This window comes from Seriola lalandi, unplaced genomic scaffold, assembly GCF_002814215.2.
Source record: "Seriola lalandi dorsalis isolate HSWRI2012SDOR001 ecotype SW California unplaced genomic scaffold, Sedor1 jcf7180002054673, whole genome shotgun sequence".
NCBI lineage: Eukaryota > Metazoa > Chordata > Actinopteri > Carangiformes > Carangidae > Seriola > Seriola lalandi.
In genome coordinates this window covers 785,502-798,830 of record NW_019525226.1, presented here as the reverse complement: position 1 = coordinate 798,830, position 13,329 = coordinate 785,502, and the positions used below count along the sequence as shown (strand labels likewise).

The 13,329-nt window shown below is 41.3% G+C and overlaps 1 protein-coding gene across 8 annotated transcripts in view; it reads right to left on the bottom strand.

Moving 5' to 3' along the window:
* Positions 1 to 13,329, bottom strand: part of dlg3 (discs, large homolog 3 (Drosophila)) — a 78,673-nt gene that overhangs the window by 26,326 nt on the left and 39,018 nt on the right. For all 8 annotated transcript variants that reach the window (XM_023421644.2, XM_023421646.2, XM_023421649.2 and 5 more), the window contains 6 exons: positions 5,450 to 5,503; positions 4,890 to 4,940; positions 3,464 to 3,588; positions 2,829 to 2,998; positions 2,427 to 2,563; positions 1,055 to 1,199 (listed from right to left, as the gene is read on the bottom strand). In XM_023421644.2, coding sequence (XP_023277412.1) covers positions 1,055 to 1,199; positions 2,427 to 2,563; positions 2,829 to 2,998; positions 3,464 to 3,588; positions 4,890 to 4,940; positions 5,450 to 5,503 — 682 coding nt within the window. The remainder of the gene's footprint in view (positions 1 to 1,054; positions 1,200 to 2,426; positions 2,564 to 2,828; positions 2,999 to 3,463; positions 3,589 to 4,889; positions 4,941 to 5,449; positions 5,504 to 13,329) is intronic.

Genomic DNA, 13,329 nt, shown 5'->3' with positions numbered 1-13,329 from the left:
CTCTGCGTTTCCAGATCTTAGCAATTAATATTGTGATAACGATGATATTATTAGCAGTAGGGATGGTGGCCAACACTACAAAAATAAGGCCCAGGTTGTTTAAAACCAGAATTTCCATTTAAAGAACCAAACTGGCATTTAGGAAATTGGCTATGCTTTTTATACATGTCTCTACTCTGTCTGTGCTAATCTTTACACAATAGACAACTAGCACTGACTAATGTATGAACAGAGATGTTTCAGTAATCTACACCTGATGTTTTAAATCTGTCAATCCTCTTTATCGCCTAAGAGGAAAAATTTGAAACACATTTCTAAAAAGTTGATGTAGTCCTTGTGCATGCAGGGAAAAGCAGAATCACAGGCGTAAAAATACACCTCTTTCCCCTGAATTTACATTCTTGATGGAGGCAGCTGAGCTTGATAAATCAAGCATTTTAAATCCAGATCATCTGAACACGGGTTGTACTGTCAGAGCGGGGTTAAGTCTGCATTAAGGGCTCGACAACTGCAAACATTTAGAACATACGAAAAGCCCTCGATAGCCCCCTCTAACACTAAATCACTGTTCAGTGGAAATTTGAGATGCTGCAGCTCAAGATCGTGGGCTCTCATGAGCAGGTGGGATGTGAGAAACCATCCACACTCAGTGGGAGGCAGAGAACTGTGCTTGTTGTTGCTGTGGGAAGGATTGTGTGTGTGTGTGTGTGTGTGTGTGTGTGTGTGTGTGTGTGTGTAAGCAGTCACTACGTGGGTGTCTGGGCATAGCAGTTTTGGGGAGAGAACAGTGATCCAACACAAAAATTCACGCAGGACAGCTGAACTATCACTAATAAAGATAAAAAAGATGATTCCCCGTACAAACACATGGACCTTGACTTATCAATCACCCTTTACCTTACGTTAAACATTTTATATAAATAAACCTGTTGTAGTTTTGCAGCTGCTGTGTATGTACTAAGGAATGTAAAATGTAGATCCTGATTCGGACAGTGTATGGACAGCATCTCCGTTACAAGGACGACCACAATAACAAGAAGAGATAGATACGTACTGCTGGAGTAGTCTGGTGGGGCGTACATGTCATTGAGATGCACAGGTCCTGGCTTGGCAACCTTGAGGTAAACCATATCAGAGGTGTTCTTCAGTGCAGCCACTGCCTCCTCATGACGCACATCCTGCAGCATGATGTTGTTCACCTGAATGCCGTGAAAAGAGGGGAGGAAAAAATCCTTGTATCAAAACCTGAGCACCTCACATCTTTGCTGCACTGTGACAACATCACGCACCACACCAGCCATCACACCAGCCAACACAATAATGAATCATAGCTTGAAGGTATTATTAGATTTCTGGACATTTCAACAGCAGAGTGAAAGGTTGGTGCGTTGTGCAGCATTAACAGAGGTCAAAAGCAGTAGCTTAAGGTTTTAAAGAGTCTCTACAGTTTGTCTTTTAAGACTCTATTCCCTGGAAATATGCTGTCCGTCAAAAGTTTTTGAACGCCCCATATTTTAGTTTTGGTTACACTGAAGCAATGTGCTTACTGCACTGTCAATAACACATTAGAGAACAAATAACAGGTACAGTATAGTATATGAACTGAGAATGTTGAAATCTTGATCACTCTAATTACATATACAGTAGATAATACACTATACTGTATAATTGTGCTGCAAATGAAGTGGTCTGCCTGTACACTAGGCCTGCTAAACTGCTCTCGAACAGAGGCTAGACACCTGTTGAAAATGTGAGACAGAGGGCTAAAAAATATTCTCTTTGGCAAGTATGTCCAAAACAGAAAAGTGTCTTGTGTGCCACCAGATATATGTATTTTATTAGATGTCAGTGAGAAAAGATGAGATTATCCCTAATTCAAGATGTAAGTAATTTCCAATAAAATAAAAAGTCACAAATGTTGTTTAAATGTATTAAAAACTTCTGACTGGTATCGCATTTGTATTTTAACATTGTAAAAGATCAATTAAACAACATATCTGTACATGCATATTGCAGTAATGAGTAGCTCACTATAATTATTTGCAGGTCTTTCACACAGACTGTAGTGATGAGTAATGTCTTGTTTGATATACAACAGCCTTAAACAAATGTAACCGTTCTCACTCTCATACCCAAATGGTTAATTAGTGATCATACACAAAGTCATAAATGTTGATGTGTGCTGTGTGTCTCACTTAGCTTGAAATGACAGGATGAGGCAACCAACCAGATAATGTAGTGTACTTAACATCTACATAGAGCACATACTCGCCCACCTACAGCAATAGGGGTTTGTAATCGGTACTATCAACTACTGCTGAATTTTTGTTTAACTCGCCAGTGAATTAAATGAACACTTAAAATTAGTTCATGTTGATTTGAACACTCAATATGTGACTCAATAAGAGGGAGGTGTGGGCTCATACAGCTAGCAGGCGGTCTCCAGTCTGCAGCCGTCCATCTTTTTGGGCAGCTCCTCCCTCTATGATCTTGGTAATATAGATGCTGTTGTCTCCTGGGATATGCTGGTTCCCGATCCCTCCGGCGATGCTGAATCCCAGCCCTGGTTGAGTAATACACACAGTCAGATAGTCAATACATGTACATAGAGCCACCTTTCATTTTATACATTTTTAGATATATTCCATGTCTGGGTCTGTTTCCTCAGTGCTCAATGTTTCACTTCTTAAGTCTAGTCTTAAAGTCTATTTTTCCAAATTTAACCCCACACTTGTATGCACAGCAGTAACAAATTTAGCAATGCATTCATTTCCAGGAACGATGTATAAAAATGAACTTGTATATTTCTCTCTAAATGTGCCCCTGACCTTTGGGTCCTTTCAGCAGGTTGACCTCCAGAATCGTCTCGGGTGGGGCCTGCCTCCGTCGAACCAGCAGCCGCACCACCGGCCCTGCCTCCTTCAGGGCCTCCACCGCCCGGCTGTGAACCACCTCGGACACGTCCACGTCGTTCACACGCAGCACGCAGTCGTTAACCCTGTGGAGGGAAACGTTTTAATATATATATCTCACACACACACACACACACCAGCTTGTCAGTCAATAGATAACATAAATGGAGTTACTTTGCTGCACAAAGGCAGGGAGAGACCCGAGCAAGGCCTATGTAATCAGAAACCTCCGAAGCACACTTAAAAAAACACTCCATATCATAATTTTTGCATGTTTTAGGTTTTGGTTTTCCAATGAATCATAACTTTGAGGAAACACAGAGAGCCATGGGGCAGAGGGCTGTAGAAACTCTGCCTCCCACACAGCACTGCCTGGCGGGACACGCTGGTAGTGAGCATTAAAGAAGAGAGAAAGGAGGTTAGAGAAGAGAGAGAGGACAGAGGGTGCAGAGGAGCTTGGAAATAGTAGGTGGAAAGAATAAGGTGAGGAGGAGGAGGAGGATGAGGAGGAGGAAGAGGAGGAGGGTGACAAGGTGAAGAAAGGAACTTACCCCAGCCGTCCATCCATAGCAGCTGCTCCTCCTGGGATAATCTTGGTGATGAAGATCCCCGGATCATCAGGAATGTGGGGATTGTCTATTCCTCCAGCAATGCTAAAGCCCAGGCCAGAGTTCCCCTGCACACAGGTTATGATTGGCATTTTCAGTAGGGAACAGTAAACAACATGCACATGCACACACTTTGATGTAAGTGACTGGACCCAATGTTGGCTCAAGGTCAATGCAATATGGCTCTTAAGTGTATTGGTATCTCAGAGGAACATGTGATCGATGCAGACTGCTCCAGGCACTTCTGATGTCCGTTTTTGTGGACACGTGTGTGTGTGTGTGTGTGTGTGTGTGTGTGTCCTTGCATGTGACAAATGATAATGCCATGTATTCCATTAGAGGAGGGCACTTCATTCAAAATGTCACGCTTATTCCATCAACCCACAGAGAGGCATCAGTGGTGGAGATGCCCAGTGTCAACAGAAAAATGGATTTATGATCTAAAGTAAAGATGAGTTGAGAAGCATCATTTCTATTGCATGATACAGAGCTTCTCACTCTCTACAGGAGACAGACACTACCACCGCCTGTCGTTCCTGCTCCTGAAACAACAGAGGAACCTTTTGGATCCAGTGGGTCCAGGCACACTGCTGCATCTGACAGCCGTGGCCACAGAGACAGGCAGCAAACAAGACAGCTGAGAAAAGACTTCACTTTATTATTTTCTATAATTAATGAGCAACAGTCGCAACAAATTAGGACAGAGGGAGGCTGAGGCCTCCCAGTGTGCTGCTCTGGAGCCGAGAGGAGTACACTAGGCCTTACCACCAAATGTTAAACACCCACAGACCTTTTAAAGTGTGACTTTGCATAGTTTATTTAAGCCTTCTGCATGCAGAAATGCCACTTAAAGCGGAAGGGGCAGAAAGATACTGTGCATCTATCATGGGTTCGGAGGTGCATCTATATGTGGGTGGAATAATGAGAGCAGAAACATATAGCTCTGCCACTACAAGCTGAACCATCGCTGACAAGTGCAGTGGTGCCTGCTGAACAATTGAACAGGAGAGCACTTTACATTTCTGGCGTCTGCTGATGACATGTGCATCAGGATTATGTAAAAAGCTATGCCTCGCTGGCATTATTCTGTGCTCAAACTTACATGAGACATTGCACATAAGACAGTCTTACTGCAGTGACGTAACAGCTATAACTTCACTAACACACACTATCACATATGATTCTCATATACAATTATAGAAATTTAGATTTTTCTTTAGTTTTCATGTTCTTTAGGCTCAATGAGTGAAGACTGAGTTGCTTACTACCACCTAGTGGGGAGAAATCCATCCATCATGCAGAAAATACATTAAAGAGGAATATGTAAATTGTGGGGAAAAAAATGTAACAAGCAATTGGTAAAGCTCACCCTCTCTAAAATGATTTCTTCATATTTATACATCCCATCACTGCCATTTACCTGCCAAAATAAAAACATAATGGTTAGTTACATCACTGAGCCTGAATTATGCCATTTTCTAAAAACAGGGTAAGAAAAAAAGAGAAGCATGCAAATTTTTCATCTAAATCCTATACCATATAATACAGAATAGACCTATGTACAGACTGAATACAGAGAACCGTGGAGAATAGGATTATTGACAAAAAATACAGAAGATACATTCACCAGATTGTTTTTCTGACTAAAAATACCACCATGAATTTCCGATTTATTGCAATCAAAAGTGTCTTTCTTTCTTAAAATACATATGCACTGTGACACTAAATGTGCCGCTGCAGAATGCACATTCCCCACAAACAGGCAGGGTCAATAGGATAATGGATGTTGGTCCACATGGCAAACAGCATGTTGCTACCAGGACGAGCCCTTTTCCAAGCACGCACATAACCGTGCTCATGCACCGACACAGAGGGAGTGTGAATGAGAGATATATACTGTACAGAGAGAGAGAGAGAACAGATACTTACATAAGGGCCTGCATCTAGTGAGTCTGCGTTGACGATGATGGGGGGAGGGTTGGCCTGTGAATATGAAGAGATACACATTATCTCAGTGTGTGATGCTGGCAGCACACAGACGTAATGCGGTACACACACTATCAGTAGGGAGCAAAGTTAACGGATGCCATGGGAACAGTCGGTCAGTCTGCTTGGGGCTGAGGCTGCATGTATGTGTGTGTGTGTGTGTGTGTGTGTGTGTGTGTGTGTGTGTGTGTGTGTGTGTGCGCACAGGGGGGTTGTTGGAAAGGTGTGAGGACTGCGAATGAGGACTGGGGCAGAGAGACCGCTGCTTATTAACCGCCACAGCCAGACATCCCACGGTCACCTCATAAAACAAACCAGCTTGCGTTCCAGCTGTTGGGACAATACGTTTATCCCACATTGCTCGTCCTTTTCACTTTCACTTCACACACAGAGATAACACCATGTAGTATCAAATACAGAATGCAAGATTTTATGGTTTGGTAACCATTCAGGTAGTACTGTAAAACTATAAAGGGAATATCTAATCTTATTTCTATATATCTTATTTTATTCTATAATTTAGGGGGTTAGGGTTGTTTGAGGTCTAACGCAAGAATGATTAGCTAATGAACAGATTAGACAATGATTTTGATAAACCATTTATCGAGAAAAAAATACCAACATTTACTAGCTTGTGTCACACAAATGCAAGGGTTTCCTCTGTTTAACATAATTGTCTATGGAAATTTTGCTTTGCTATATGAACTCTTTGTTAAACAAAAAAAATTAAAGATGGTTTCTGGGAAATTTTGACAGGCATTTTCACTGTTTTCTGATATTTTAGATGTTAATCAAAATAAACGTTAGTTGCAGCCCTAGATATGTGTTTAATATGGAAGTAATGCTTCATTCTGGCAACAACTTTGATAATCGATTAATTGTTGAAGTAATTGATCAAGGAAAAAGGCACATAAAGACATCTTGTTGGCCATTTTTCACTGTTTTCTGACTTAACAATCGACTTGTCAGAACCCTCATGATTACTTAATGTTTTCTAAGAATTCTGAACTAATATAATATATTCTGATGTTTCCACTGCCATTTAATAGTTAGATTCTCAACTTAAAAAATATAATTAATATAGATTTCTGTGGAGAGTTTTATTGATGCTAGATGTTTGATGCTCCCCTCTGAGATATGGATAATATTTTAGGTGAAACATTGATTACTCTTCATATTTTTGTTTTCTCTTGGGCACATGAAGAGGGCAAAATGTAAAATGCAGATTACTGATTATCAACATTAATGCATAGTATCGGTACCAGCTTTTAAAACCCAGTTGAACCCAACTACAAGCCTTACATATTAAGTTTCACAGTTCAATAAACTTCCCAGCTCAGCTCTATTGTGCCACCTGGTGTTTCTTTGCCCATTTCAGGCCTGCAGAGAAGATGAGGAGAAGCTGTGGGCTGAGACCTCAGAGGAAAGGTGTCCGAGTGGAAACAGAGAAGCAGGAGTGTGAAAGAGGAGACGCACTGGTTGGTTTGGGAACAGCTTGACGGTTGTCCTCTACTACAGCGCACTGGCTGTCTACTTTTTTATTGATTTGATTGAGCTGTGTGGGTGAGGGGATGCTGACAGTGCTGCTCTGGGACCTTACACTTCCTTAGGTCCGACACTGAAGGGAAAATCACTAGCTGCCACCCTCCCCCTAAACCCCCCACCTCACCCAATCTCACCCTCTTACCTCTTTGTCTTAATATATGCAGACATTGCCTGTGTCCAAGCAGCTGATTATGATCTCCTTCCTAAATGACTATAGGGTATATTACATACTACTTCTGATTCAATGTTCTATGTGAGCTGTGCTATTAGGCCATCTGCTTGTATATTGTGTAACTGCCTGTAGTGATATCTTTGATATATTGACAGTCTATAGCACTAAAAAATTTGAGATGTACACAGATAGATAGATAGAGACAATAAATCAATATAATACAATGATATTATTTACTATTTGCTTTTGGTGATATCACAATAGGACTGTAAAGCTGCTTTACAGTTTAGTGAGTGAATTTTCTTTGATTATTTGAGTGCTCTAGCTTAACAAAACAAAGAGAGAATTATTCTACTTAATAATAGATTATATTCATGTTATAAATGATTGTGAAAGTGTTTCAAAAGCTCCAGTATTGAGCCCCACATTTGTATAAAAATCAAGATATACACACAGATATTAAAGGGATAGATGTCACTATATATATGCTGTAACAAATCATGTCACACAGTACATAGTGTCATATGTCATATAACAAATGATACTCAATTACTCAGCTTTTCTATGTACAATAGATATTACTTTCTATTTGTGGTGCATACATGCTATTATGATACTTGAGGAGTATTTAAAGGCCACTGTTCAGGGGTTTTCTGTCAAGCTGCATGAGGCTGCTACACTTCTGCAAACAAAAGAGTGCAACTTGAAACACATTCTTAAAAAGATTTGATCCTTTGATCAAAATCATTTCCTTTCTCCACACTTGTCACTGAGTGATGTCCCTGGTAATGAAGGTCGCTCTCCGGATAAGCAGGAGCTGTGGATCTGACCTGCTCCTCTCGGTGGTGATGTGCTATGACTCTGGACAGCTGTGGCTGGCAACCCGACCCCCCCACCGCCACCCCCCACCCTCCCCTCCAGTCAGCACAACCAGGCCTTCATTGTAATCTGCATATGCACTAACAGATGCTAACGTCTGTGCTTGTGTTTGCACAGACGTATGTGACTAGATCTCATCTCTCATGAATGCTTTGCTCTTTTTTCCTCCCCTTCATCTTAGACCCCAATTTATAACACACGCCCCAAATCCAGGAGAGGTGTTTAATAGTAAAAGTCCACAGCAGCCATGTTAGTGATAGTCAGCTGTGAAAGAAAACCCTGCAACCAAAGCCCATACAGCAAGATATGATGAAACACAGCCTGAGGGCAACACATGGGAATACTTTGGCTACTATTGTCCCCTGGTGACTGACAGACTGAACTACTGAATCCACTACTGAGACCACATGTGACAAAACACACCTGTTACAGTGCAATGCCTGCAGTGCTTATCATAAGTATCATAGTGAACCAATGCTGCCTCATGGGATCACTGAACCTACAAGTCCAGCTGAAAGACAATAAACCCATCAGTCATAGAAAACAGCAGTATTATCCTGGCCAGGGATTGCTGCGTAATCCCTCTATCTGAATCTCACATAACAAGCAAACAAAAAGGAATAATGGAAGATAATCTCAGCATGAGTAATCTGAACATGAGTTTGTTTAACATTTAGCAATTTACTCAGGTAACTTGGATTAGATTGGATTACCCCACCTTCCTTGGGACTGTCGCTAACCTTCTCTTACCTCTGTGCTAACCTGCTGCACAGAAAGAGCATGAGATCTGACCACCACTGAAGTTTTATGACACATACCGGAGGTAGGATCTGTCTGTGCTATAATGAGCCCACACAGGACGAGCTGAGGACAAACACTAACTTACGGTATCTGGATTCTTGCTACCATGGGAGGCAGGTTGAGGATCACAGAGGTGAAGACAAAAGCAGTCTCTTATAGATTGATGTCAATCCAGGAGGGGATGGGAATGTCTGTCAGTGTGTTGCAGGTGAATGTGGGTCAGGGAACTATGATGTGATTCAATAGGTGAGGCAGTAAAAGGTTGCAGATGTGATACAATGCCAGAGCTGTACACAAAAATGTGGACTTCTAACTTAATTTGAACTTGACTACTCTGAGATTTGACTTGGCAAAATCCTGGAACTACCAAAGATAAATAAGACAGCCACAGGCCATACGTGGCCACATAGCATGAAATTTTAATTATTATGCCTCCTCATTGAAAGGACAAGGTCTCTGCTAAGTAAAAAAAAATATTTATGCCATAAGATCAGTATTCAGAGACCCAGAAGACTTCCTCTTGTCTATGCGGACGTGTCACTTGACTTGGGCTACTTCTCAAGGATCCTATTCCAAGCACAATGCAAGGTATGACCCAGCGTTTAGACCTTGCATTAATGTGTGCCTTTCCTTGTTCAGTTAAGATATAGATAAATACAGATTGCATGTTAATGCCGGGTTTAAATGGGGTTGTCCTGAGAGCTGCTAAAGAAGTTTTAAAAACAGCTTTGTATAGTACATGTGTGGGACTGACAGATATGACAGGACTTAACCAAATCTAGATATGATTACCATAAAATCCCTTTATTTTTCTTTTAATTCATACATTAGTCATTAAAAGCTGCTTTCACAGATAGCTGTTGCTCTTTACTTCTGCCCACCTGCGATGCAGAGCGAGGGGTACAGTAACTTTGGTACTACATGGACCATAGACTGAGAAATGGAAGCAAGTGAGCATACTGGACACAAAGACCTCATATGCACACAATGACAATGAGCCCAGACTGCCTCCCCAGCATGAGATCATTACAACAAGTCCCCAGTGACCACCAGTAGCGATGAAAATTCACTTGCTACAGTCCTTTCTTTCTCTCACCCCCTTGTCTCATTCAACCATCTGTTCATAATAGTTTCTTGTTCATCAATCTATCATCTTGCTCTTCTGTCAGTTGAGATTGTGTATCTGTCTCTTGTCTCTCAGCATCACAGGGGATGTGTATCATGTCCCTTTGGCATTGCACCACACAACACTCACTTGGCTGCAGACCCCCGGGACAGTAAAGCTACAAAGACTCCCACTGAACCTTGGCAAGTGCAGGGCACAGGCTTCATCCAAATTGTTAAATAATCAATGTGTTCCCATGGTAACCAGTGCTCGTTCGCCATTGGCCAGCTATCCTGCTTAGTCACCTCCCCCTGCTTCACCTCTCAGGGCTCTCACTGCAGTTCATGCAGCTCTGTGCTTGCACATGCCTGGCCATGGGCTGGATGTGGCTGACTGCTTTCTGTGGTGCCTGTCCATATCTCTCTCTCTCACTCACACACACACACACACACACACACACACACACACACACACACACACACACACGAAAGAGACTACGTTCAAAAACGACATTATGGCTGCATTACCTCAGTTGTTTTGATCTGAACATACTGTGTTTAATAGAATATGCTTTGTTAAGCACATACACTGAAAATCATAGGTTAAATAAAAAGATTTCACATTCAGGGAAATATGCTTTTATTTGTCCAGAGTTGACCACTTTCGTGTCTGTATGGTAACTTAGCTTAAAATTATAACTAGAAACAGGGGAATAGCAGCTAGCCTGGCTCTGTCGGAAGGTAACAAAACACAACTACCAGCGCCTATGAGGCTCACTAATTTACATGGTATACTGCGTTTGTTTAATCCCTTCCAAAGCAAATGTGTAGAAACAACAATGTTATGCTTTACAGGGGGATTTTGTTACCTTTGTTATGCAGGGTAGCTGTTTCCTAATGCTTTCAGTGGGTATGCTATGTTAGCTGGCTGCTGGGGGTGGCTTTTTTCTTTTCTTTAATTGTAAACATTGTTTAATTGTTAACATAGAATTATTAACATATGGGTCTAAATATGGTAAATATGGTAAATAACTGCCTCGCTATAATTAATGTTTATGTAAATAAATGTGCAGCAAACAAACACTGTCCATCATAAGAAACATCATTTTAAAAGATGTTGGTATATCCTGCATGATATGTCGTCTGCAGATGACTCTGCATCCCTGCTGATGACTGTAACGTCACAACTTGGAAACAAGGTAAAGACAACAAGGAAAGTTAAACTTGCTGCTCTTCTTCACCAGTCAGCTTTACTTTTTTTGTGTTTTCAAACCCTAATCTTCCTCGCAGGTAGAATGGAGGGGGAGAACAAGAGGGTTCAGCATGTGCAGAGTGATGGCATGCTGACAGGGCAATAACCCCTTCCTCCTTAGAAAACATTTCCGCATCAGTTCCTCTCGCGGCAAGGCACACCAACATGGCAGCTCAGTCTCCAGTGGTGACATCGCAGTGAAATATGACAGTCAGCCCCGCTCAGATGATGCACCCAGTCAGTCTAATGATACAGCCAATGCTGAAGGAAGCTCTTCCTGGGCATAAAGTCAGATCTAACAGCACATAGGAGAACAAGGTGTGCTACGACGACCTTATGTTATCTCAAAATGTAATGTTCCTTCATTTTCTGATGCCTCTAGCGGTACTGCGTTTATGTTTTTCTGCAGAATGTGGGATGAGAGACGCAGTCAGTGGTGCTGCTCTGATCCTCTGGCTCTCATTGGCCTCTCATAGGCCACGCTGCAGTCCAATCAATACCTAGTCAATTACTATGCACCCAACATCTCATTCACGCTGTGGCCCCTGTGCCGGAGGGAAGAAGGAAGGAGAGAAGCAAGGTGAGAGAAGAAGTGACACATGGATGGAGCTGAGAAGGATGAACACATGACAGCAAGAGATGTTTTACTCGCAGACGCCATTGAAACTCAATGTTGCATTCTTTGTCCGGGACAAAGGCGGAATAACGAGATGTAATAAAGAAATCCCATAGCGGTAAAGGTCAACTGCTCCAACACCAGCTGAATTCAGGCATTCATCTCAATGAGGCAGCCACAAGGAAATTAATTAATTCGCCCATAAAACGGCCCCATTAAAGCTCAAAGTTTTCTGATTTGATGGCTATGATTGAGCATTGTGACTATGTTGCCCCCCCCTTCCCCAAACCCACACCACAGACGAACATTCATGAAACCATAATTAATAGCCCGTCACAGCTGTCAGCAGCGCTCCCTCCTCATCTTTATGTAATATTACAAAAGCATGCTCTGGCTTACCTCTCTGTCATGCTGAGCAGCTCCAAATGAGAGCTGGCTAGTTTGACCTTCACAAGTGCAGCCACAGAGGGAAAAGTACTTAGTGTAACGAATATTCATAACAGTGTTGCTCGAGAAGGCCTTGCTACAAGTCTGCTGACAGCTGATCAGGTTTAAACATGACTGTGCTCGTCTCTTTGCCTTTGATGTATATATACAGTGAGCGTGTGCGCATGTGTACATTTTGACAATCATGGCTTCCTGGGACATTTGTTCATTATTAATGTAATTTAGTTACACCTGTGCTTTTCTTGCTCTGACCAGTCAAAATGTCCGCTGTGAAAGCAGCTCATGCTGGAGGCCGTGGTTATGATGCAGTGTTATAACTTTTTGACTTTCATCGATGATCTGATCGTATCGTGCTCACGTTCTACAAACTTTTGCAATTCAAATCAATGATTCCAATTCAATTATTTTTTGTGCAGTTGCCATTTAGTGATATACAGTATATTGATATCAGAAAATATCCTTATTAATATTGTGATAATCTGATCATTTCAGCTATTTTGGTCACCCCTATACTAACAACGATATGGTCAAGGTGTACTGTTGTTTCTAATATGATTATCCTTGGAAAAATTATCAGATAATCCTAAAGTGAGTCAAACATATTTCCTTTCAGATTGAAATGTAAAATGTTTTGATCATTTCAAAACCAAATCAGTTCAGACTCATTTCCACAAAATGATGTTCAGGCTAAGAAAACCAGATTTATATCACAATAGAAAATGGTATTTTGTTCTTAGCTAGTGTGGCACCTAATGATTATTATTTTAATCCAACTTTTATTTTGATAGATAAATTAATCATAAGTAAAAATCTTTAAAATGTCCATTTCCAGAACCTGAAGTAAACGGTGTAAAACTCATACTGAATTATATAAATTGTCCAATTGAGAAGCTGAAACCAGAGAATGCATGGTGTTTTAGCTTGATAAATGACTTTGATTGGTTGACTCAATCAAAATGAAAAACTATCGATGAAAAAATATTTATAAAACTAATGGGTTTAGCACT